General features: G+C 42.8%; 1 protein-coding gene across 1 annotated transcript; it reads left to right on the top strand.

Annotated features, from left to right (window-relative positions):
• Positions 1-23,135: 23,135 nt before the first annotated feature.
• Positions 23,136-24,721, top strand: TOMM5 (translocase of outer mitochondrial membrane 5; the record flags this gene model as incomplete). The annotated part of the gene is made up of 2 exons (XM_018552430.1): positions 23,136-23,256; positions 24,705-24,721. Coding segments are annotated over exons 1-2 (138 nt in total), but the record flags the coding sequence as incomplete, so codon positions are not given.
• Positions 24,722-25,198: the final 477 nt, after the last annotated feature.

Raw genomic sequence — 25,198 nt, 5'->3', positions numbered from 1 at the left:
CAGCTTCTTCTCTGGCTCCCAGCCAGAGAAATGACAGCTAAAGATGGAAGTGATGTAATACACATCGCTTCCGACTTTAGAGAGAGAGAAGGGGGAGAGATCAGCGGTGGTAAATACTGATCTCTCCTCCTTTTCTCTTCGAGCAGCCGCTGTGACGGTCCTTTAAATCATGGGAACCACAGGGGGGACAACAGTGCCCGGGATAATTGGCAGCTGCTACAGAGGGAGAGGGGCGTGGCAGCAGGTGGGGGGCGCCGCACAATTTAGGGTTATACGAGCGATCGGCCGGCTATAGAGCCGGCTAAACGCTTGTATGAGACAGACGGTAACGGCTGTTATCCTTCCCGGCAGGATTCTGCTCGCGCCCAGAAAAAAAGACGTACATTTACGCGACCCCGCGGGGAAGGATCCGCCGTCCGCCCATAATTTTACGATGGGTGTACGGCAAGGGGTTAAACATGTTGCTCTGGAGGAATAAACACCTGACAGGGGTTCTCATCCTTCCTCGCTCCATCTAAAACAGAAAATGTTTTAGCTATACGTATGGTATAATATTAATATATTTAATATTTATTACAGTATATTAACATACTTAATTTTCAAAAAGTAATTGTCAGCATTTTTCATAAAAATAATCCTTGTTCAATCCCTTCCTGTAATAAAGTGACAGCACTCTGTCCCTGTCTCATCAATGACTGTTTTAACACACACTAGGCAGGCATGTTTCATTAATGTCACTATCGGGGCAACACCATGCAGCCATAACTGGAGTGGCTGATTGTAGACAGGATATGGCAGCAGGAGGTCAGCAGCACTGAGATTAAAAAAGGGGCAAAACAAGTATTCTATTAAAAAATGGCAATTATTTATGATATACAGTTCTTTAGCAAACTAAATGTTATACAGTTTGGGTTACAACTACTTTACCTGTTCCCTTTTCTATCACGTTCCACTTTTGTCCACTTTCATCAATTATTTTGCCAAAAACAATGTTCAGAATGTTCATCATACATTCCCTTTCAATCTAAAACCAACAGCAGTATAAAGAAAAGGATTAGTAGCAAGGTCATTCCTGACTCTCATGTTCTTAGATTACACTTCTCTCTCTGATTATCTCCAGACATCCAATTTCTCTGACATCTGCTTCCTCATGAACTCACCAGATTTGTCACTCACCAATCTGTTCCCAACACCTACAGGAGCAGATTGGGAACTTTATTTTTTTTAAAAAGGCTTTATTAAACATATACAATTTGATAGAATAGCAGAGAACAATTCAGGACAATGATACTATATAAAGGCTTTACATAAATTGCAGTTCTGAGTTCACATTATTGTGACTGAGAATGATCCTTGTTTTTCTGAAATTGATTGTGGGTTTTGTAAAATTCTAGCAGGGACCCAGGGTAGCAGTGAACGAGAGGATCTAATTCAGCAGTTTTCTGCAGCTATGCTTGGTCTCTGCAACCCATGTAGACTATGTATTACATTATTACATGCATTTATATGTGTTGAGAAATGTCCTATAAACACATATAAAACACATGTATAACATTGCCTGTGTTAATGAGGCCTAACTGCTAATTGTTACAAAAAAAGGCCCCACTGATAGATAGTAGGTCCTATAGGTATTAGAGAACAAATGAACATACATGTAAGCTCCAGTTCTTCTTCAGATTTTTCCATTAACCTGTCTGATTGAGGTGCCGGACAGCTGGCATCTGCCTGCCACCAAAGAAATTAGATCATTGCCCGTCATGCCCATTGACTTTCATATCTATGGGCTGCTAAAGCCTCCTACTGGACACCCACTGGACAGGGAAGCAGCTGTTTGCAAAGTTTGTCACTGAAGCTTATTATTTGCTGACAAATTAAAATGGGAAATTCTTATTAAAATACTTACCAACATTTTCCTTTTCTTGGCTTTCCTGGCAACATACTAATGGGTGTCTCTGTCTCACTTCTACTTCATAGGATCTCATTCCAATAAATTTGTGGTTAATTCAGGCCATGCATTCCCTAACTAGCCATGCTGCAATGAAGTGAAGTCAGGAAACAAAAATTATGGTAAGTATTTGAGAATTTTCTGCTTTCCTGACTAACACAATGGCAGAATACAAATGGGAAATAACTTGCCACAACTAAGGGTGGGATACACACTAGACAAAAATGCAGTAATACACTACTCCGTGCAGTAGTGAGCCACAAAGCTATTAATGTAGGACCATGTCACCACCTTGCCAATGACTTCTGGAACCATGAGGCAGGAAGCCAACCATGAGGTCGACACAGTCCTGGTTAAGTGTGCTGTCCTGCTTGAGTGTGCTGCCATGGGTTTTTCCTTATGTGTCAGTTTGATAGCATCCATGCTGCAATAATTTTGGATAATTCTTGCTTTCCTGTTCTTGCCAAAGAAAGTGATGAAGAGACGATCTAAAACTCTAAATGAAGCCATAGCTTGCATGTAAGATTGAAGTATCCTGCCAACATGCATTGGCTAGATCTGGTCATCCACTGTTGTCTTGAATGTGGGGAGAACAATTTCTTGGTTCTCATGAAATGCTGAAGCCACTTTTGGATTTATTCTCAATATGGGAACAAGGAATACCCGGTCTGGAAAGAAAGTTAAAAAGGGTTCCTTTTAGCCAAAGGCCCCAATCTTGAAAACCCTCTTGGCTGAGGTGACAGCCAATAGAAAGGCTGTCTTGATGCATAATCCCTTAATTGAAATTAAACATTAAAGCCATTTCTTGCTGGAGTGGCCAGCAGGTTGCATTTAAATTGACCACCCAGCGCCTGACGTCACTGACCCTGTTGGGGGAAAACAGAAGACAAGGGAAGAGAAGGAAACAGTCAGAAGAAAATTCAGGACCTAAAAGAGGTAATGTCCACAGTCACCTCCAAGCCAGACCTGCTATTAGCCGGGACGTCTGCCAAAATACCAACCCAAGTTCAAGTAGAGAGCTCACCTGGGGAAGAGCAGGTGGATGGCCACAGCTTTGCCGCAGAAAGGCAAGATGAATTGCTTGGCACAGCACATCTTAGGTCCAATGAGGCGAACAAAAAAGGAATGCAAGGCCTAGATCAGCCTAAATTTATGGGATTGGAATCCTATGAGGTAGGAGCCAGAGTGGAGACACCCTTCCTACACCACAAGGGATACCAACAATTCCAAGGCCTGAAAATCACTTAAAACCCCCAAACATTATATACTTCCTGAAAGCCAAGACCCTGCAAAATAAAATGGTAGCAGTTGTCAATTTTTATGTTGCACAATATTAGCGCAACTCTTTATCAAACCCAAATATTTCGTGCTCCAAAACACAATAATACACATTTGTTTGTAAAAAAAAAAATGAAGTTACAACGAGTGAAAATATACCCAACATGCCCAGGTTAAAAATTGCATGCAACAAAATTCAGTACCCCAAAAAGTCCATAGACTACGCTTTATAAGCTCCTACAGGATATAATTTTAGAGATACGCATAAATATTGGCCCTAGAATTATTGCTCTTAGTCTGGCGTGCGCGGCGATACCCAAAAAGTGTAACGTGATTGTCATTTTAGTTCGTAAGCGCACCCGACGCGTGTTTGCATGAATACACGCGCGCTCACAGGGGCAAGGGGACTTTTAACATTTTTGTATTATTTTTACATTTATTTTATTTATTATTTTTTAAAACTTTTTTTAAAACATTCCCGGTCCGTAGAAGCGATCTGGCGGCAGCTGAGTCACCAGAATCACTTCTATTGTAAAGCCGACAGCCGGCTTTACTTTTGTAAACAGAGTCCTGGTGGCTTGTCTGTTTAAACGTTCCTGCTGCCTGTGACTTACCATGTACATCACTGGTCGTGAAGGGGGTAAACTATACCCACAGCTATTCCTCTTCCAGTTTATTGCTCACTTCCTCAAAAAAAGAAAGTAGATTTGTTTGATAACTTCTGTTTTTTGTGGATCCGTGCTGACTATCGCTTATAATATTATTTTCAAACAAAAACAAGTGCATGTGATCCTTGATCAAACTTTCAAATATCTTCCCAACAATTGAAGTTAAGCCTTCAGGTCTGTACTTACTTGCTAAAGACTTTGATCTCTTTTTTTAATAGATTCCACATTGGCCTTGCGCCAATCCATCGGTACCAAGCCAGTCATTAGAGAGTCTCGAAAAATTTGATACAATGGCTTTGAAATTACACAGCTCAATTCTTTGAGGACATGAGGGTGTAAGCCATCCGGTCCAGGTGCTTTGTTCACCCTAATTTTGTCTAACTGATTCTGTACCATATCAATAGTCAGCCATTGTGGTTCAGTAGCGGCTATGGCACTGCCATCCCCATTATGGACTTGAGTTAGATCCTGTTACTTGGTGTGCACAGAGCTGAAGAAAGTATTTAATCGATTTGCCTTCTCTTTGTCCCCAGTTACCAACTCTGAGTTATTTTGTAAGGGGCCTACATGCTTGTAGATGTGAGTGAGCGTCTTAAAACATCCCATAGGCCCACGCACAACTGTCAAAATTTAAAACAGTCAGCAATGGCTGTTTACATACAAGCTGTCTGGCGTCTGATCGCTTGTATGTTGTGCCTTCGTGCGTCCCCCTCCGCTGCCGCCGCTGCCGTGATCCCGGGCTTCCTGTGCTCCGTGCAGGCCCAGCACTGTGGCTCTGTGCAGGGAGATTGAAGGGAAATCAGTACACAATCTCCCTCTGATCTCCCCTGCGGTGTTGTGAGTGCGGAAGTGAAGTTTATTACATCACTTCTGCATTCAGCTGTCACTCTCCAGGTACAGAAGCCGGAGAGAAGCTGGTGAAGCAGAATTCTGCTTCATCAGCCTCTTTGGGAGTCCCCAGGTCATATTAGGGGCCTTAGAGACCCCTGATATCTCCATAAAGAGGACCTGTCACTGTAGGGGGCTTCTTATCCCTCTATGTAATATCAAAAAAGTTAAGTGTAAAAAAAAAAAGAAATTAAAGTGACACAAAAAAAAAAAAAATTTAAGTTCCCCACCACCACATACACACGCAAGCATGCGTCAGTTGCGCCTATGTGTGTAAATGACAATTGCACACGTTACATATCACTGCGAACGTCATAGTGTGAGCAATACTTTTAGGGCCATCAATCACTGTTAACGCTAAAATGATGAGTGGTAAAAGCTTTTAAAGTGTCGCCTATGGCCAATTTTGAGTGTGATAGTTTTTTGCGATTTCACGGGCGTGCACAATTTTAAGGCTTGACGTGTTTGGTATCTATTTAACCAACGTGACCTCATCTTTTATATTTTACCAAGAAATTGCGTAATAATAAATGGAAATAATAAAGGGAAATAGTTTTTTTTTATGATATAGTAAAAAATAAAAACCCCAGTGGTAAAAAAGAAAGCTCTAACTGACCCAAAACATGGTATAAAATTAATTTCAGTACAGCGCTGAATGACAGAATAAATGTCAAAGTACTGCAGCGCTGAATACTGAAAAATCGCCTGGCCAGGAAGGGGGTATAAACACCCTAGTCTTCAAGTGGTTAATATACCATTAGAAGCATTTTGTTATACCTGTTTGATACCATATTTTCCTCAAATGATATATGAAGTGTATTTGGTATGTGTGGTATATGAAGTGATTGTATTTCTCCGTTTCGTCTGGAGCTCTCGCAAGCTGACGTGCCGGAGTGAAAATGACATGACAAACTGCACGACAAGGCAGCGAGCCACTGCTCCACGTGCAGTGTGTCACAGCCTTTAGACCGCCAGAGATTTTAGCAGTGTTAAAATATCATGTAGACAATTACATTCTACATGTTATTATTAAAACTATTTTCCACGCTCAGGGTTCCTATAACTGGATGGAAATATTAAGCTGCTATGCTCCGAGCGTATTCACTCTTCAATGATATGTAAACTTTTATGCACAGCACTAAGGGGGTTAGTTTCGCCTGATCCTTTGGCTCTCTTCGGCCGCCAAAGCACTTTGGTTTAGTCAAACCAAAGGGCTGCTGTATAGGCTATTCACTATAGCCCATACAGAAGCCAAAGGCGGCCGAGCGGCTCAGTCAAGCCAAAAGCATATGCTTCGGCTTCACTGAGCCGAAATGACAGCTCAAGTGGAGCGAACGGCCTGCCAAAGGCCGGCCTTTTGCCCTACAAATGACAGCTGGGCGGAGCCAGCCATGATCTCACAGCTGGCTCCACCCAGTTGTATTGACAAATCAGCATCCCCAAATGACCTCGGATGCTGAACTGTCATTGAACAATAACAACTGGGCGGAGCCGGTCGCTCCGCCCATTTGGTATTCATTAACTCTAGCAGGTGCCGGCCAATAGGAAACAGTTGGGCGGAGGTAGCTGTCACTGCTAGCTCCGCCCAATTGGTTTTTGTTTCTTTTAAAAAAAATTACATTAGAAGGTTGCTCTAAAGAAGCTGCGTTATGACTTTCATGGAAGAAGTACCCTCTGATTGTTGTCCTTTAAATTAATCAAAATAAATTAGAATTCTAAAAAATTGTGGAGCTCATCTGATCAGCTGTAAAGACACATAATCGCGCTGATCTATTTAGAGAAATGAAATGACCCTGAAATCAAACCGTTGCTGATGTTCTTTGAGACATATGGCAGTGAAGGCTTAATGCCTAAACATTGCACAAAAGTGAGAGCATAAGCACAGAACATAATAGATTTATAAGCATGCAGATGAATGTCAGCATTTCCACCGAGTGCTTGTGTACTGTACTTGAGTGAATGCATTACATAATGTGCATTCATTAGTGTGCAATGACAATGCACTACATCAATTTAAAAATGAATTATTTGTATTCAAATGCTAATACATAAAGAATTCATACTGTAATTTTAAAAGATGGTTTAATAGCTCCCTTCTATTCTGCTAACTCCTGGTATGCGCTGCTAGATTTAATACCACTTCATCTAATTTGTTTTCTTGCCAGACAAATTACATCTGTTATTTGGATCCTTAGTTCTGTCCCACAACATCTGTTTCTTAGTTCCAGATCATCATGTTCAGCGCCATTCTGCAGAAAAATCAAGACAATGATTGTGGTCAAGGCAGAACACAGGGCCACGGGTATCCATTGTAAGATCTCACTTGTTATTCAAGATTTACCACAAAGTGCAAATCTGCTAACCTATGCATATTTATTGTTCAGAATGTATGAACTATTTGATAGCACATATCTAGCACATATGGTTCTACGTCTTATTTCTTCTGCCTGGTAGTGTTGAATGGTCCAGTCTGCATTGCTCATTGACTACAAGTTTGAAAGAGAGACAACTCCAAACAGTAGGAGCAACAAAATTGAGGACACAAAGTCCCAGGAGAGATCCGACTGAGTGTAGTATTTTATAGTGCAAAGCTATAGATATGTTTTAAATAAATGTAGAAGAAAGAGTGTGATACTCACATAGATAGGTTGTGAGCAATCCACTTGGCAATATCAGGCAACCTAAGGTGCAAAAATGCGTGCAGGGAATATTTCTGTCCCTGCGCAGAATGGTCGCTCTGAATGCTCCTTGGGGTGTAGTTTGGATGATCCAAAGCTCGTTAGCTAGAGGGACCCGATGTGTACTGGAGAGATGAGACAAGAATGCCCAAAAAAAGTAGGTGCAAGACAGCAGAGGCGCCCAGGTGGAAGAGATGAAATGATTGTGTTTCTTCAATTTAGACTTTTATTCCATGACACACACACATACCTAACACAGTCTATCACAGACTACAAATGTCAACCACAGGATCTTACAAGGTCCTCCAGCATTTAGGAGTGATGTCGCACAAGGGTTGGACACAAGACCAAGCCAGTGAAAAGAATGCACCATTATTAGTGTCTACGGGTTATTTTTTTTTTAAAGAACAGATTAAGTAAGTGTTTGGAGAATTGAAATTGTCCCCCCTTTATTGCCCAGAACAGGGCTTTACATTGAAAGCACTTACTGTGGTTTGTAAAGGTAAAGACCAGTAACATTCTGGAACCCATGCCCAAATCATACATTTAGTGTCTTAGGTAGATCCTTAAGGGTTCTGTTGCATTTACACCCACCTAACGATACATATTTTCACAGAGGTAGCTTCAGGATGAGGAGTTGCTCCTAAAAATAAACATTTCAGGTTAACATTTTGGAATAATCCTAACAACTTCAGGACTGGCATGTAACATTCTCTTCCTGCCCAAGCAACTTTTCAGTTTTCAGTGCTGTCATAGTTTGACTGACAATTACATGGTCATGCAATATAATACTTAAATTAATTTGAATTTTTTTTTTAGACAGATAGAACTTTATTTTCATGTTATGTAATGACCTCTTTTAAATGAAAAATAATTTTAAACAATTAAAACATTTCCCTTACTTTAAAGCATAATACATATAAAATAAAAATCTCCCTTTTGGAAAGTAAACGTCCCAAATCTTATTCTTTGCCACACGTTTTTTGAAATTAGAAAACATGAGGGTATTGAGGTGGTTAACAAAATATGAATAAAGGTTCACTTAGCTGTTAAAATTCACCCACTGAAGCCAAAGTCTTCCATTATTAGTAGAAGAAAGTTGAAAGGATGAAAAGTTGAAAGGATGAAATGACAATTCTACTAAACTTGCAATGTGTGCATGGGCTAGATGTTATAAACATGTTAAACCCCCCTCCCCTCAAAACAGTAAATCATAATTTTTCGTTGTGAGTGTAACATTGAAATCGCCCCAAAACACTCCTACAATCATTGGTATTCAGTGTAATTAAAAAAAAAAACCACCCCCATCATTGGTGGACAGCAGCAATTTAAACCCCCCTCAAACAATCCCACAACATTGCTGGTCATAGGTGTTTTAAAACCCACCTCCCACATTCCCTTGTTTGGGGTGAGTGGCACTTTAAAGACCCTTCACCTGATGACCAATGATTGGTTATTACAAGGATCAGCCAATGCTCTCGAGTGTAAAATAACAGTGGGAGCAGTGACTGTGTGTGTGCGGGAGTGCTCACACATGTAAAAGGGAAAGGACGTACAGGTTCGTCCACCCACTGCACTAGGGGTGGTGTCCAGCCGCTGTATTACAATGGCTGGATGCATGGTGGTTAAAGTGTATGTAAACTCAAAATCTATTGTTTAGTATTATGGCATCATTCTTCCCTGCATGGGATCCGTGCATGGATCCTCTGCTGATCGTTGCAGACAGGCGCCCGTGTGAAAGGGCCCTTAGAAATGACTGATATTAAGATTTGTCTGTGAGCAACAACAAAAATAACAGTTTTATTTGTTTTCAATTCTTAATTTTGGCACAGCTGTTAGAAGTTATAATTTTTCCTTTTTTTTAAAGATATGAGCTCAAAGCAATGTTCTTTCAAACAGCTAAATCTATCCTGCTGCCATCTTGTGGGCGAAAGAAAAGCAGCAACTTTTTGCTGTGTATAGGCACTAGCTGCACAATCTCTAATCTTACAGGGTTATTCACAAAAGGGTGAAGAGTTGGGAGAAGGCAGGAGAAGTGAACAATCTAGGACAACATAGCTGAAATGGAAAGTGAGCTGAATTGGAGAATTTTTCCAAATCAGCTATTTTGTCCTAGATTGTTCACTTCTCCTGCCTTCTCCAAACTCTTCACCCTTTTGTGAATAGCCCAATGTTTTAATTTGAAATCGATTTTGAAAAGTGTTTACACCAGGGAGCATGAAGCATATTGAATGCCGATGCACTGCGCTAAACCCTAAAAAGTATTATTTCAGATCTCTAATATAAAGTGTCACTATACTGTATCACAAATTATACTTATCAAACAATAATTTTTATATAAATGTGCCAACAAGTAGTGATGAGCAGAACACCCCCGTGTTCGGTTTGTGTTCAGTGTTCAGCGCTGCAGTACTTTGACTGACGTTTATTCCGTCATGCAACGCTGTACTGAAATTCATTTTATACCATTTTTTGGGGACACATAGAGCTTTCTTTTGGTGGTATTTAAACACCACTGGCGGTTTTATTTTTTATTATAATTAGGAAAAATGACAGATCTCAGATCTAGAGAGCTCCCGGCCGGCCGTTTTTCTAATTTTCGCTAACCATCAATCCATGGGACACCGCTGGGACTGCTGCTGAAACCACATCTCTTATTGCCTACAGTCAATGACAGTGTGGTGAGTGCGCACCCCAGAGGGGAGAGTGGCGTGGACACTTACACAGGGTGTGGAAAAAAGGATTTTTAAACACTCTTAAACACCTTTTTGGACTATTGTCATCATTTTACAAGACTTTATACTTGATACACTATATTATTGATCACTCTTTGCAATTTATTCTTTTTGCTAAGTTTTTGAGGCACTTTCTTATGGTATAATAAGATGGGATATAATTGACCACTTCATTATTGATCACTTTGTGTTTGATACGTTTTATGGAACTTTAATTTTGCAGTATATTCAACAGAGATTTTGATTATTCACTTTACTTTAATTTAAAAAGCACGGATCTAATATTCAGAGAGTTGCTGTTCACCTGAGCGCTGCACATTTATTCTATACATTCTCTGACCTTGGTGTCCTGAGTGTAGCTGCTTTAATATTGGTTATTTATTTCTTAATTGTCCATAAGCGCAGATTTTATAAACTTTATTTAGCATATTTTAAATGGCTGCTTGGCACAAAAACTGACACTGCTGCGCTATGCGGGAGGCTGTGGAGCTTCTCACCTAGTGCACTAGAAGGCATGCAGCGACCCACTGAACATGGGGTCTGAAAGGGGAGGGACGAGTGAGCACACCCCCTCCTCGCGATACAAGGCCACAGGCCAGGTCGCCCCTGGAAAAGCAACTTGTCCCTGTGCCGATGGGGACAAGTGCCTCTTCCCCACAAGCCCTAGGGCATTGGTTGTTGGAGTTTGGGCAGGGGGCTTATTTACATCAGGGTACCCTTATTTACATCAGTGTAATAAAGGGGCACCCAGATGCGGTCCTCCCCCTGTGAATGAGTAAGGGGTACTAACATAAACATCCTTCATTCTGAAAATACTGCTCTACAAGGAGAAAGCCTCAGAAATGAAAGTAGCTAAATTTTACCAGAATTGGGCCACTAATAAAGAAAAATTAGGTCCTGGATATTAATTGGCTCCAGTTTTCAAGAATACAGCTTCCGGCCAAAATTGCATCAAAATAATTCAAAATTATGAGGGGGATGTGCAATTTATGCTCCATAACTTTTCTGCAAAATGTGATAAAGCAATGAGAATGGTGTCACACCAATCATTATAAATTATAAATCAGGTATTTTTGGCGATCACGGAAAATAGAGATCCTGACATCACTCTGCAAGAGGTTCCACTGTTGTCATCTGGAGTCCAGTAGCTCTCCCTTACCCTTGGGCCACATGTGTCAGACTCAAGGCCCGGGGACCGAATCCGGCCCACCAGGCCATTTCCTAGACTTCTATTTTCAGATCTAGGTATTAAGTTATTACTAAAACCAGTGATAATCGAATGCAGAAGCAATTATGATAAAGATTAGATACATTTATATAGTTTTACAGATACCTTTGAGGGCAACCATAATGTCAATGCGGCCCACGATTAAATTGAGTTTGACACACCTGTCTTAGGCAATTTATTTAGTTCACTTTGTGAAATGAGATGTGGTTCAGGAGGAGCATAGGGTGGGCTAAAGTTTGGGTCCACTGACATTGACATCCCCGGATCAGCTGCATCCTGCCCATCGTCTTTATCATCATCTGAGTCTAGAGAGTAGCATTCAGGTGGATCTGGAATAGGCAAGTCCTCACCACTGTACAGGATGCAGTGAGGATGGAATGTTTGGATATTCCACGGTCCACTTCTTCTTTTGAGATCCATTTTGCAATTGGTGGAACCATGCAAAAATAGCAGTCGCTACTATGATTGGTGGGTTTCCGCCACACCATTGGGACTGCGAAAGGCATGGACTTTTTCTTCCTGTTTAGCCAATGACGCAGATAAGTTGCACATGGTATGCAACAATAATGAGGGGCCCAACTCTTGTCCTGGTCCCCTATTTCGCATACAAAATATAGGTGGTATGCCTTTTTTACCACTGCCATCATACTGCACTCTTGAGGTGCAAATGTAGCTTCACCATAAATGTAGCAGAAGTGATCTGCGTTGTTTACAGTTTCGAGGCATCTAAGTTTCTGAGGGAAAATATCACGAAATTGTTCCTTAGAAATGTTAGGCAATGACACTTTCACAAGCCAACAGATGTAACTGTATGATGCGTAGATCTGACCAAGACAAACATACCTTGCAATAAAAGAACAATAAACGGGTAATAATCTTTAGTCTCAAAGTGAAGATAAATGTATACACTTCCATGTGGAACCATTTTCATTGTTCAACTGTACTTTGTCAAGAAGTTACGAGCCATCACTTTAATAAAGGATATATATATTTTTATACATTAAGCGACTTGTTTGTGTAATTTTGAACTGGGTCTCCTTGCATTTGATAAATGACACTTTTAAAGCCCCATTTCTCTATTTTGTTCTTGTACATGATAAATTTAGGCTCCTCCAAGCCATCCTCATTCTTTTTTTCTGTCCTCGCCATAGGACCGTGATAGAATAGTTCTGAATGTTTTTTTTTTTTCTTTTCCTTGATTGCCCTGATACCTTTTATCAGTCGTCCTGCGGCTTCCCAGACAGGGTCAGTCTCCCCTGTAGTGTAGACCCTGCTATTATGGGCTTAAATAGTCCATACCCAGGGTAGGACAGCGTCTCTTTGATATCCACGAGGCTGCGGTGAAAAGCTCTGCACCTTCCGACATGCCAGCCATTCCTCTGTGTCTCCTAGGGCCGTGCGGCCGTGTCTCTCCTCCTCTTATTTTTTATTTCTCTTGGATTGGGGCACGTCAGCGAGGAAGGCTCCGACCATCGGAGGTTATCGGCGGTGACTGGCTTCTAAGAGGTGAGTATGTTGTCTTGCGCATATATATATGTCTTGTGTATATATACAGTATATATATATATATATTATTAGTTTCAGTTTAAAGTCTAGAAAGTTATGATGAATGACTACCCCGGTACCATCCGTAGTGCATCCTGAGTGACTTGGTTAAGAACTGATGCCTTATGGAATAAACATACCTACAGCTACCACGATATACATCTTTAGACACTGTGGATATATGTACAAGAAAAATCCTGTTCTTGAATAATCCAGAATCATTTCTATTTTTCTTTAAAGCAACCCATAACCATCTGATGACTTCTGAAATAGTACAGTTTAGTAGTCACAAGCCTGAAAATCTTAGACAAAAGGAATCAATAAATATTGCTCACTGCCATAGTAAATATATCACAGTCAAGCTTATGATTACAGAAAATATGAAAGGCGAATACCTCAATTAAGACATAGACCAATAAAGTACTGTTATCTCAGTCCTTGCAGAGTTATTGAAGAAATGTATAGCTATCTCTGAAATACAGCAGTCAGAAAGACACATAGGGAATGATCTTCCTGCTTAGTGCATTAAAGATAAATGGCTGGGAGCCTCAATAAGTATTGATTGACTTGACAGCAAGCAAGAGCCTGCATTATACAATGCAAAAGACAAAACACCATACAAAGCATATAGCGGGACAAAATACTGTGTAGTCAGTTGGGTTATCCATTCAAAGGAATATATTTCCTGCACTGTATAGGAATTCCGCATTTAAAGAATTAAAGGGTTATTAAACCCTCATGTTTTTTTGCATACATCTACTGCTAGCAAGCAGTAGATATATGCAAAAACTTGAAAAAAAACCTTTTGAAAGAGGTTTAAACTTACCTGTGTCCTCACCGCGCTCTCCCTTTCCGAACATTTGAAAATTTCTAGGGCGGCCGCAAAGGATCTTGGGGCGGGCGCATGCGCAGTTCAGATGTGCGGCCGTGAGACGAAAAGAGACGCAAGGTAAGTATACGGTGCAGCGTGCACCCGAACAGCCTCCGTGGGACATGAGAGAAGAGGAGTACAGAGGAGTCAGTGCTGGATTGGAGGCCGGCACCAGCGCTAGAGGGACAGCTAAAAACGACAGTAAGGAAGAAGATCGGATTAAGAGACATCATTGTAGGGGCTTTACATTAAACTAGTGTCAAATTATTTTCACCAAGATGATATCACAGAGAAATAGTGCCTGTCAATGTATTTCTTACAATATTAATCTATTTCTTGTTCACTGAGTTAAAGTAAATATCAGTCACTGATATTGACACTGATTACTACATGACATATAAAAAATAAAAAAGTTTAACCTATTTTAACCTTTTTGCTACCAGAGCCTCTTTTGAGTTTTTTGCACACGTGTTATAATCCCCATTTTAAGCCTGAGAATTACTTAAAAACCCGAGAATGATATATTTCCTGAGACCCTGTAGAATAAAATAGCGGCAGTTGCAAGTTGTTATGTCGCATGATATTAGCAGAATTCTTTAACAAATCCAAAATTTCAGAAAAAAAAATACACTTACCGTATAAGGCGACTGGGCGTATAAGACGACCCCCTACTTTTTCTGTTAAAACATTTAATGTTTAAATACACCCACTAACCTCTGTGGCGGTATTCCCGAGTGTGGCTCGGGGTTAATTTTCAGTACCATAAGTGGTAACCCCGAGCCACACTCGGGATTACAGTCTCTTACCTTGTCCACGCTCCCCGCTGTGTCCTCCGTCTTCCATGTTCCGTCCCTTGCGAGCGTCAGCATTTCATTGTCACAGGTCGGCTCAGTAGATCGGGAAGTGAGCGAACACATACCGCTGTTCGCTCACTTCTCGATCTATCCCTGCAGAGAGCCGTGACTGCCAGTCATGGCTCCCTGCAGGGATTCCCCCCTCCCCTGTCCAATCCTCCAGCGCTGACTGGCGGAACGGACGGGGGAGGGGCGGCCACAGCTGCCTCTGGATAGGCAGAGCCAGCTGTCAATCCCGCAGCTGGGTGGATCCAGATAGTATTGTCGGGATCCGTCCTGGCTGCCGCGTCTCAGTATAACGCAAGCTATAGCTCGCGGTATACTGAGCTTTGGGTCACGGGAGAATGCTATTTACCCTTAGGAGAACAATGGGGAAAAGCCCTGACCCCATGGTTCTCCTTTAAATATCCTTTAAAACCAATGGTCAAAGCTCATGAATAGATAGGAAGTCACAAATCAGGGCTTCTGACTCACCGTAAGACCAGACTTTTAGTTGTGTAACTAAAATCACTAGCGGGTGATCTGTTGGAACAAATATGTCCCTATAGTGTAAGCTAAGCAAGTAACGTGTAGTAGCAATCAACTGCACCCAATTAATGCATTGTTTGTTTATGCATGAGAAGGATTAAGTCAAAAATGTCAGTGAGCCAAAGCCTTAAAACAACACTGTATATTGTACTGTATATAAGATTTGTGATAAAAGCAATTTAACAAGACCAACAAGAACATGGAATTATATTTTGCTTGTATGTAGAAAACAATAAGCAATGTGTATTTTGACAGCTGTCAGCCCAAAGAATGGAATCTGCAGGGTGTATGGATGTGTTACAAGCCCTTACTGAAAAAGAAACAAAATGATTCACATTACTGGAAGATGTTTCTGTAGCGGCAGAGGTTAATTAAAACTGCCCAGCCAGTAAGCAAAAAAAAAGGCCTATCTTTGAATCAGGCAAGGTTCTTACACCCTTATCTTTTTCAACAAAATCTTTAGTCAGAAAGCAGACTGAACAATGATCATTTCTCTGAAGTGAAAAGGCGAAAATATCTGCCCAGACAGTGGGGGACAAATCTCAGCTTCTTAAGATGTCTCCTTAAGATAATGAGCAATTCAAAAGAACATACGCTGTGGCGTGTAATACTATCAGCTTCGTAGGGATGCTATTGTAATGGAGAAATAAATCAAAAAAGGTCACATAAATTATATCATGTGAATATGATTTTACTTAGTGATAATGTTAGGGTCTGCTGCTGCCGTGGGTTCGGTTCTAGCAACCTTATGTGCAGATTAACCCAAGAGACTTTTTTTTTTTTAACTATAATGCCCTGTATGAGCTATGGCCTAGGAGTGCCAATAAGGGTTTTTTTGGATAGGCCAGCCCCCTTAAGAATTAGTGGGGGGGGGAGGGGGGAGGGGAGCACAGAGCAGCCATTGTGTCAGTGAATTTATAGCTGTTGCAGAGAAGGGATAGGGAAAGCTGACAAACTGCATAGAGAGAGATTAGGTTCAGTTAGGAAAATACTTTAATTAAGCAATCAACCTGTTTGCTGCCTTTTTTGACTTTCACATTATTTTGTTGTTCATTTGAGGTCGGTGGTCAATTTTAGCTGATGTCATGTCCACAGCAACATATTTTTTTTTTTTTTACAAAGATTTATTTAAACAAATCTAAGGGCAAGAGCAGTGTGTACCTAAACCACCTCACATTATATCACCCCGATTCACCACACCCCTATCCCCATAGATAAAATAAAAGTGTGCATACACCAGCTTATTTTTTCTGATTAAAACTGTCCTACTGCTGACCAATTTTACACTGCTGAATCCTCTGCAGTATCTTACGTTTTGTACTAAAACCTCCAGCCTGTGCTTTTTGTCTGTAGTAAATTTGGGCCTAGCCTTGCTCATTAAAATTGTCCTGCTGCTGCCCAACTTTACACTGCTGTATCATCTGCAGTCTCTTAATTCTTTGTAGTAAAACACCTTTGCCTTTTTTTTCCCATAAGAAATAAGTTTATTGAAATAATAAACAAATCAAGTAAACACAGTAAGTGTCAAAGGTATAAGTTACATTGCATTACAGCTGAAAACAGGTACATAAACAACAGAACAGACAAAAGAAAATAAAAATGAATTGTAACAATGTTATATCAGAGGATAACCATAAAATAAATTGTGAACATTGGACAAATGAGCTGGAGGAATGCCACCATTACACTACACAATAGTAAGATCCTCAGATATAAAAATCAACAAATGACAGGGCCCTGTTTGTAAGCTCCAGTGAGTGAAGGGAAAGAGGGAACGGGGAGAGAAAAAAAAGGGGGGGGGTAGAGGGGGAGGAAAGGTGGGAGGGAAATGGGCGGGAAGAAGTAAAGGTGGGAAATATAGAAAGAGGGCACAGAAAGGGGGAAAAATGCGGATAGACAGCAAAAGGCAAAAGAAACACCAGAGGGCAGTCAGAAAGCCACAGAAAATAAGGATATGAGAGGGGAATAACATACACCGAGCAAAGGAAGAAAAACGCCAGTCATGGCGCACCACCACAGTAAATATAGTAATTTGTCAGCAAACACCAAACCATCCCAATTCAGGTGTCTATCTCTTGAGCATAGGCAGGGGTTGTCTTGAAATAGCTTTAGCTGGGCGTGCTGGTTCTATTTTGGGAGAGTCTGTAATGGGGCATATGTATCAATTCCTCCGTTTCAGCTATACTTGCAATTTTCAGGAACCACTCCTTCATGAGTGGCAGGGAAGTCAATTTCCATCGAATCACAAAGTGTGGTCACACCAAATATTGATTTGATTTGGATTTCTCTTCTGTTTACTTTCCATTTTGTTAATCAAGTTAACACAGCACATTATACGTGACAGGTTCTCTTTAAGTAGCGTGACGTATCACCAGCACACCATGGTCAAATGTCCAGAAGTGAACAATTTATTGACATGAATACAATGTGACCTGGATACATCTTGTCACATTGCATAACTCGTTATAGATACCTGGCAACCACACAATTTATTGCTGCTTAAATATGCTACAATATGGAGACTCCCAAAAATAAGATTTAGGACCACACTACACAGAGGAGCCTTGACGAGGCAATGCGGCTTTCACATATTTTGCAAAATGTTTTTTAACGCATCCTGTTAGACAGTGTAATTTGTTTTGTTGCAGGCTAGCCATTAAGTGTGCTGGGAAACATCTGTGTTTTTGTATTGTTGTAAGTCCTTCCATATGCACCTTGCTGCTAAGGCTGGTTATAAATTGTGCGGATGCCATGTATCTCTAGCTTGGCTGTATTTGGTGTGGGGACACACTGGGGGTCACAGCGTACATTTCGTATTGCTGGGCCTCCAGTGTGTCCTGGTACCTTTTTAAGGAGGCGTGGGATTCCTCAAGCATTCAATGTATTTACTGTTTAAATATACTCCAATATGGAGACTCTCAAAGATTAGAGTTAGGACCACACTGCACAGAGGAGCCTTGACGAGGCAGTGTGGCTTCCACATATTTTGCAAAAGTTGTGCAACTAAAACCTCTGTTTTTAGCGCAAATTGTTAGACAGTGTAATTTGTTTTGTTGCAGGCTAGCCAGTAAGTGTGATAGGAAACTTCTGTGTTTTATAACTCATGTCATGCCTGATGGAAGGGACCCTGAGTGGCCCCGAAATGTTGCAGTGTGACATGATGTATCCAAGTCAATAAGTTTGTTTGGGCGTGTGTTTTTTTTTCTTCTGGACATTTGACCATGGTGTGTTGGTGATATATCACGTTACTTTGAGTTAAAGTATAATTAAAGCCTTGGGTGTTTTTGCATATATCTATGGCTAGGAAGCAGTAGATATATGCAAAAAGTGTTACAAAAAAACGCTTTGAAAAGGGTTAATACTTACCCTGTGTCTTCCCCGTGCGCCCCCATCAACAAAATGTGAAAAATCTCGGGCAGCCACAAAGCATCTTGCAGTTCAGATTTTCGGCTGGGACGCGAGGAGAGACACAAGGTAAGTCTATGGACGCGTGGACCCGAATGCAGACACCGTGGTACAGGAAGTGCCAGCAAGCACATAGGAGTCAGCGCTGGATCAGAGACCCACAGCAGCACTAGAGGGACAGATGAAAAGGACAGGAAGGAAGAATAAGATCGGATTAAGAGACATCATTTAAAGGAGAACTATGGGGTTAAGGTTTTTCCCCATAGTTCTCCTTAGGGTAACAGGAGGACACAAACTAGCGTCCTCCCGTCACCCTAGGCTCAGTATCCCGCTAGCTGTAGCTCGCGGTATACTAGGACGCCGCAGCTGAAGCGGATCCCGACAATTGTGCCGGGATCCGCCCAGCTGCGTGACTGACAGCTGTACCCTCCCCCGTCTGTTCCGCCACTCAGCGCTGGCGGATCAGAGCGGGGAGGGGGGAACCCAGCCCCTCCCCTGTCACAGCAGAGAGCTGTGACAGGATCGAGAGGTGAGCGAACACCGGCATGTGTTCGCTCACCTCCCGATCTACTGAGCCCACCTGTGACAGTCTCATTGTCACAGGTCGGCTAGAACTATGAGGTGAGTGAAAAGCACTCACCTCATACCGTGTTTCCCCGAAAGTAAGACCTACCCCGAAAGTAAGACCTAGCGCTATCTTCAGGGATTTCTGTAATATAAGACCTACCCCGAAAATAAGACCTAGTTCGGTGGTAGATCTCATATTACAGAAATCCCTGATAGCGCTAGATCTTACTTCAGGGGAAGCTGCAACGTATAATTACTTTTTACATGCTGTCACGGCCGCAGCTCCCTCCCCCCTGCCCGCCAGCACGCCCACCTTTCTGGCTCCATGGACGGCATTGGAGCAGAGAGCGGCCGCAGCTCCCTCCCGCATGCCCACCCGCACGCACGAGCGGAGATCGGAGAGCAGACAGCTGCAGCCAGGTACACATAAGACATCCCCCGAAAATAAGACCTAGTGTCTTTTGTTGTGGAAAAAAAAATATAAGACACTGTCTTATTTTCGGGGAAACACGGTAGTTCTCCTTTAAGGTAAGTGCTGACATTAACATTGGAAGAGGGAAAAACATTTTTGACTTTAATGTCGCTTTAAGGCAGCACCATCTGCAGTCACTGCAGAACCCAAGGGACATACTGGTAAGGAGTGTGGTGCGATCCTCCTTGAATCTGTAGGTTCTCTTTTAAGGAGACATTAACCTTTTTGCTGCCAAGCCCTGCGTTCCACTTTTGACCTCAGCTGGCCATTTGTTTGCAATTTTTCATTTTTTTTTTTAAATTTCCAACTGCTGCTTTTTAGCGTTTATAAAAGACCACCTGAACCATATATTTTCTGAAAGCACAGGCCCAGTAGAATAAAAAGATGATGCTACTAATTTTGTAGGTCCTGCGATAATTGCACAAATGTTTATCAAATCAATATTAAACCAATACAAATACACAATTAAATGGTTTTAAATGCTGTGTCCGGGTTTCATGGCAGCTGAAACCCGGACACAAGAGGTCAGGCAGACAGGGGTAACCAAAATAAAGATAGGGGCTACTGCTCCCCCCCCACCACTAAGTGCCCATTCACACTGAACGCTTAATCGCGCGATTTCTGCCGCGATATCGTGCATATTTGCCGCACGATATTGCGAGAAGTCGCTTGACCAATGATTTTTAAATGGAGCTGTTCTATTCTACAGCTCCATGTCGCCTGTCGTGCGTGGCTTGTGCAGGACCCTTTTTCCCAAGGATGTCGTGTGGTTTTTCTATTTTTACATGCAGCTCGGTGAAGATCGCCGGAACAGTTGCGCTATCCCGACCGCGCGGAAATCCGCTCGAGGTAAGTGTCGCTCAGTGTGAATGGGGCCTCGACTGTGATATTTACATATGAATGGGTGACACTATTTACATATAAATAAGCCGCAAAAAATCTTGTGCGTCGCTAGAGTGTTCGGGTTTTGCTGGAAGAAAAGGTGGCAACCCTAATCCTGAACCGCTTGGCCCGCACAGCTCCACTCTCCATTCTGATTGTCACCGATCTCTCCTCCGCTCCCACCTCCCCGCAGGCTGCAGCGGTCCATGTCCTCTCCAAATCCCCAGTGCCTCTGCCAATACAGGGGCGGGTGAGAGCAGCAGGGATTGGAGGGGAAACAGATCGGAGCATGCACCCAATGGGGAGCAGTGCAGAGCCCCAGAACTTGTGGCAGGGGAGGGGGGTGCCAGATTTTTTGATGAATAGCTGTCATCAGCTGACATGGCAGCTACTCATTTACACCCAGAAGGGAACCCTTCGGTTATACGTTCATGGTCGCTAAATCGATGAACTTATAGCAGAAGACTGAAAGCCAGTGATGTAAGGCAAACTGATGTGGCTAGCTGGAAACGGTTGTGTTTTGCTGTATGCCTTACGTCCTTGGCAGGGAAAGAGTTAAGGGTTTATTAGACCCCTGATGTCACCTTTGTACTTCACTGAAGCTGATCTAACACAGGTTTACAGAGTAGTGATGGGCTCGGGCGTGTTCGCAAGCGCCACGTGCCGAGCCCGCCAGGAAGCCGTCAGCGCGCAGGGCCAATCACAGGCACTGAGACATGTTCCCGGTCCGCAGCTGCAGCTGTTGGCTTCCTGGCGGGCTCGGCACGAGGCGCATGAGAACACGCCAGAGCCCATCACTAGTTTAGAGCTGTAGTTCCTGGAGACTAGATATCTTCATTGTGCAGCCCTGCCTGGGGACACACAGCCTTTTCCACACAAAAAAAAGCATTGGCTGGGCTATGTGCTTACAGTGCATGTTCTGCAGACTCAGTCAATCTTATGGCTAGGTCCATACTCCTCTGGATGACTGGGTCCACTTCATTTTAGCATACGGGCTACTGTCAGTTTTGCTGAGAAGTGAGGGGAGCAATACAATGCACTGATTCAGCGCATCACATTTTCCTTTTTTCAAACTTCGTTCAAGGCTGCGCTATGGTGACCTCCAGTGCCTATTAAGCTGGCCACACACTGTAGAAATTTCAGATGGTTCTCGATGAATGGGATGAAATTCATTTAGTGGTGGCCTTGTCAGCACCCTTATGTCCGGCATCTTTTGATCAGATAATAAAAAAAAAAAAAATTCAGGAAAACAGTGATGGCAACCAATAAGCTGCCATCACGGTTCGGGCATTCTGACAGCAGCAACCCTGCCGTTGTCGGAATACAATAGTCCAGCAGGAGATTCGTCCATCCACGCTCTTTAACAATTTAAATTGGGAAGGGAAAGGCTCTGACTGGTAAACATTTTCCTGAAATGTAGAGGAGGTCATTGCTGTTCCCCTTCTAAAAATGATAGTCGCCTGACTCTTGCGTTCCTTGCCCACATACTGGAACGCCGCAGGGTGCTGAAGCCAGTGTGAGACCCCGTTCACACCTGCCATGCATATCAACGCAGAAAAAGCACCCGACATGCTAAACACATCACTTGTTAATGAGATCCCAAACACAGAAGGCAAAACGCATCTTTGCCAACATGTTGACGTGTGACAAATGCACAAAAATGTGTTTAAAAATACAACAACCATGAGCTTGATGCACGAGCTTCACTGCATTTGTTGCATGCAGCGCAGTCCATTGAAATGAATGGGCTTACACACACCAAACATGCAGAAACCCCAAAAAAGTAACCGCATGTGTGAGGGCCCATTCACGCCACAGCGTTGCATTAATTGCAGGGTTCTGTAACACATGCTAATGTGCAACGCAACTATCGTGCCTTGCAGTACAGGAGGTACGTTGCATTGCCTTTCATTTAACTGGCACCCCAAGTGCACCTACAGCTGCAATGCATAGTACTGCAATACCGTCTGTTGTGACTAAAAAAGTAGTGAATGCGCTACTTTCTGTAGCAGTACAGTATTGCTGTAAGACGCGCTGTGACGCGGTCAGGCACATTGCAGCTGGCGGTGCTCTTGGGGTGACGTTTACATGAACAGTAATGCAATGCATCTCCTGCACTGTAACACACAGTAGATGCATTGCGCGGTAGCGTGCGTTTATTGCATGGAACCGTGCGACTAATGAAATGCTATGGTGTAAATGGGCCCGACCCCCAGGCAAGACAGCAATGGCAACCCCGTGTTTCCCTTAGGAAGGATTTTCTTACCCACACACAGTGATTATATATCTATATACAGATATTATTATATATCTATGTAGAGGCAATATATATGTATATAATAAAAGATGCCAGTGATTTGGTGATAGTTTTCTTTCATATTCATATTGTTATCCACAGCGCCCCTCTTCCACTCAGGAGTCTGCAGACATGTCTACTTTGCGTGCACAGAATTGAGCCTTGCCGGTGCCCGTATTACGGCAAATGCACGCGTCCTGAGAGGGTGTGGTCTGTACCTCGCTGACCTCCAGGCTGCAGAACACCGGTTCGTTTGAGGAGAAGTCTTCTGCTGAGACCTGTGAGCTTGATCAACATGTTCCGCTTGGAGGGTCTGGGGCCCAAAGCTGATCCCGAGGAGCTGCGGGCCAAAATGCGGCGAGATGTCATCAGCTCTGTGCGGAATTTCCTCATCTATGTGGCCGTGCTGAGAATCAGTGAGTGACCCGGACATTTGTCATGTGTTCTCTAATGAGCAGAGCCTTTCTAGCCTCATAGGAACTGAAATAATGATGTTCTTCCTCTATGTCTCTGCATTTAGGGCAGGTTCACACCATTTTCCGGACCATATCTGGTCCGGAAAATGGTGTGAAACTACTGCAGTTCCAGTGCATTTCAGACCTCACAAAATGAGACAAGCAGTATTTGTCTGGTCTGGAACGGACTGCGCTGGTGTGAACAGAGACCAGAAATAGCATAGGGATACATTAGGATGCATTTTAGATCCAGAAACAATCTGGACAGGTCTGTAGGTGATGTGAATGGGCACTTATACCTGAAAATGCCCTGGCTGTACACACTGATCAAGGAAGTAAAGCCAAAGCTTTAGTTCTGTTTTGGGTGAAAGGAGTTAGTGATATGAAGGCTTCGCAGGGTTTTATGAAAATGGCTTCTGTTCCCGGGGTGGCTCCATTATGATGCTGCTTCCTATAAAGCCACCCTCTAGTGCACGCTCCCATGCTCGGGACTCCAAGCTGTCATATGATGCTACCTGTGTGCACAGGCAACCTGACATCATTAGAAACACCTCTTCAGTAGTGATGGGCTTGGGCGTGTTCGCAGCTCCACGTGCCGAGCCCGCCAGGAAGCTGACAGCGCCAATCGCAGGCACTGAGATATTTCCCGATCTCTGCAGCTGTGGACCGGGAACATGTCTCAGTACCTGTGATTGGCGCTGTCAGCTTCCTGGCGGGCTCGGCACGTGGAGCTGCGAACACTCCCGAGCCCATTACTACTCCTCAGGTGGTTGACAGCCACTCCAGTATATCTCCATAAGGTAGGTTTTTTAAACTAAGTTTATTTAAAATGTACATAGACTGTAGAGTAGTGTAATTGTAAAATTTAAAATAATGTTTGTTTAACCACCTCCCGTCCCGTCATTGAAAGACGGCCGGACGGGAGTCTCCTGGAAGCAGGTGGGCGTCCTTCGTGCCTGCTCGCGCGCGCCCCTGGCCCGCACGAGCGGAAAAGCGCCTGGATTTTAAATGCCCGATCGCTTGTCCCCGCGATCCCGGGCGTCCATCCATCCCAGGCGATGTGGCTCTGTGCACTGAGAACGGAGGGAGATCAGTGCCCGATCGCTTGTCCCCGCGATCCCGGGCGTCCATCCATCCCAGGCGATGTGGCTCTGTGCACTGAGAACGGAGGGATATCAGTACCCGATCTCCCTCCGCTCTCCTCCCGGTCTCTGAATATACATTACATCACTTCCGCATTCCTCTGTCACTCTCCGGTACAGAAACCGGAGAGAAGCTGATGAAGCAGATCTGTGCTCCATCAGCTTCTCTGGGGGTCCCTAGGTGATATTAGGGGTCTTGGAGACCCCTGATGTCTCCATAAAGGGGACCTGTAACTGTAATTTGTTATTACATAGGGTACTTATTAGCACCCTATGTGATAACAAAGTTGTGTAAACAAAATAAATAAAAAATTTACACACAAAACCAAAAAAAAACCCACAAAAATGTTTTATAGTCGTCGTCCGACCCCACTCATAGATGCGCAAAAATGCGTTAGATGCGCCTAGACGCGAAAGCGACGATTGCTCCAACTATGCTGCACGTGTTACATATCGCCGCAATGAGAGCAATAATTTTAGGGCCATCAATCACTGATAATACTAAACTGATGAGCGGTAAAATCTTTTAACCAAATGACCAATTTTGGCTATGGTGTTTTTCTGCGATTTCGTGGGCGCGCGCAATTTTAAGGCTTGACATGTTTGGTGTCTATTTACCCGATGTGATCCCGCCTTTTATATTTTACCAAAAAATTGGATAAAAATAAATGTTTCCTAAAATAATAAAGGGAAAACCATTAATTGTTTAAAATATTTGGTACTTTTTTGTTATATAGTAAAAAATAAAAACCGCAGTGGTG

The sequence above is a fragment of the Nanorana parkeri genome, unplaced genomic scaffold, assembly GCF_000935625.1.
Source record: "Nanorana parkeri isolate BGI_ZX_2015 unplaced genomic scaffold, ASM93562v1 scaffold88, whole genome shotgun sequence".
In the NCBI taxonomy this organism is placed as follows: Eukaryota; Metazoa; Chordata; class Amphibia; order Anura; family Dicroglossidae; genus Nanorana; species Nanorana parkeri.
The sequence above is the reverse complement of the archived record's forward strand: the minus strand, read 5'-3'. Positions and strand labels throughout refer to the sequence as shown.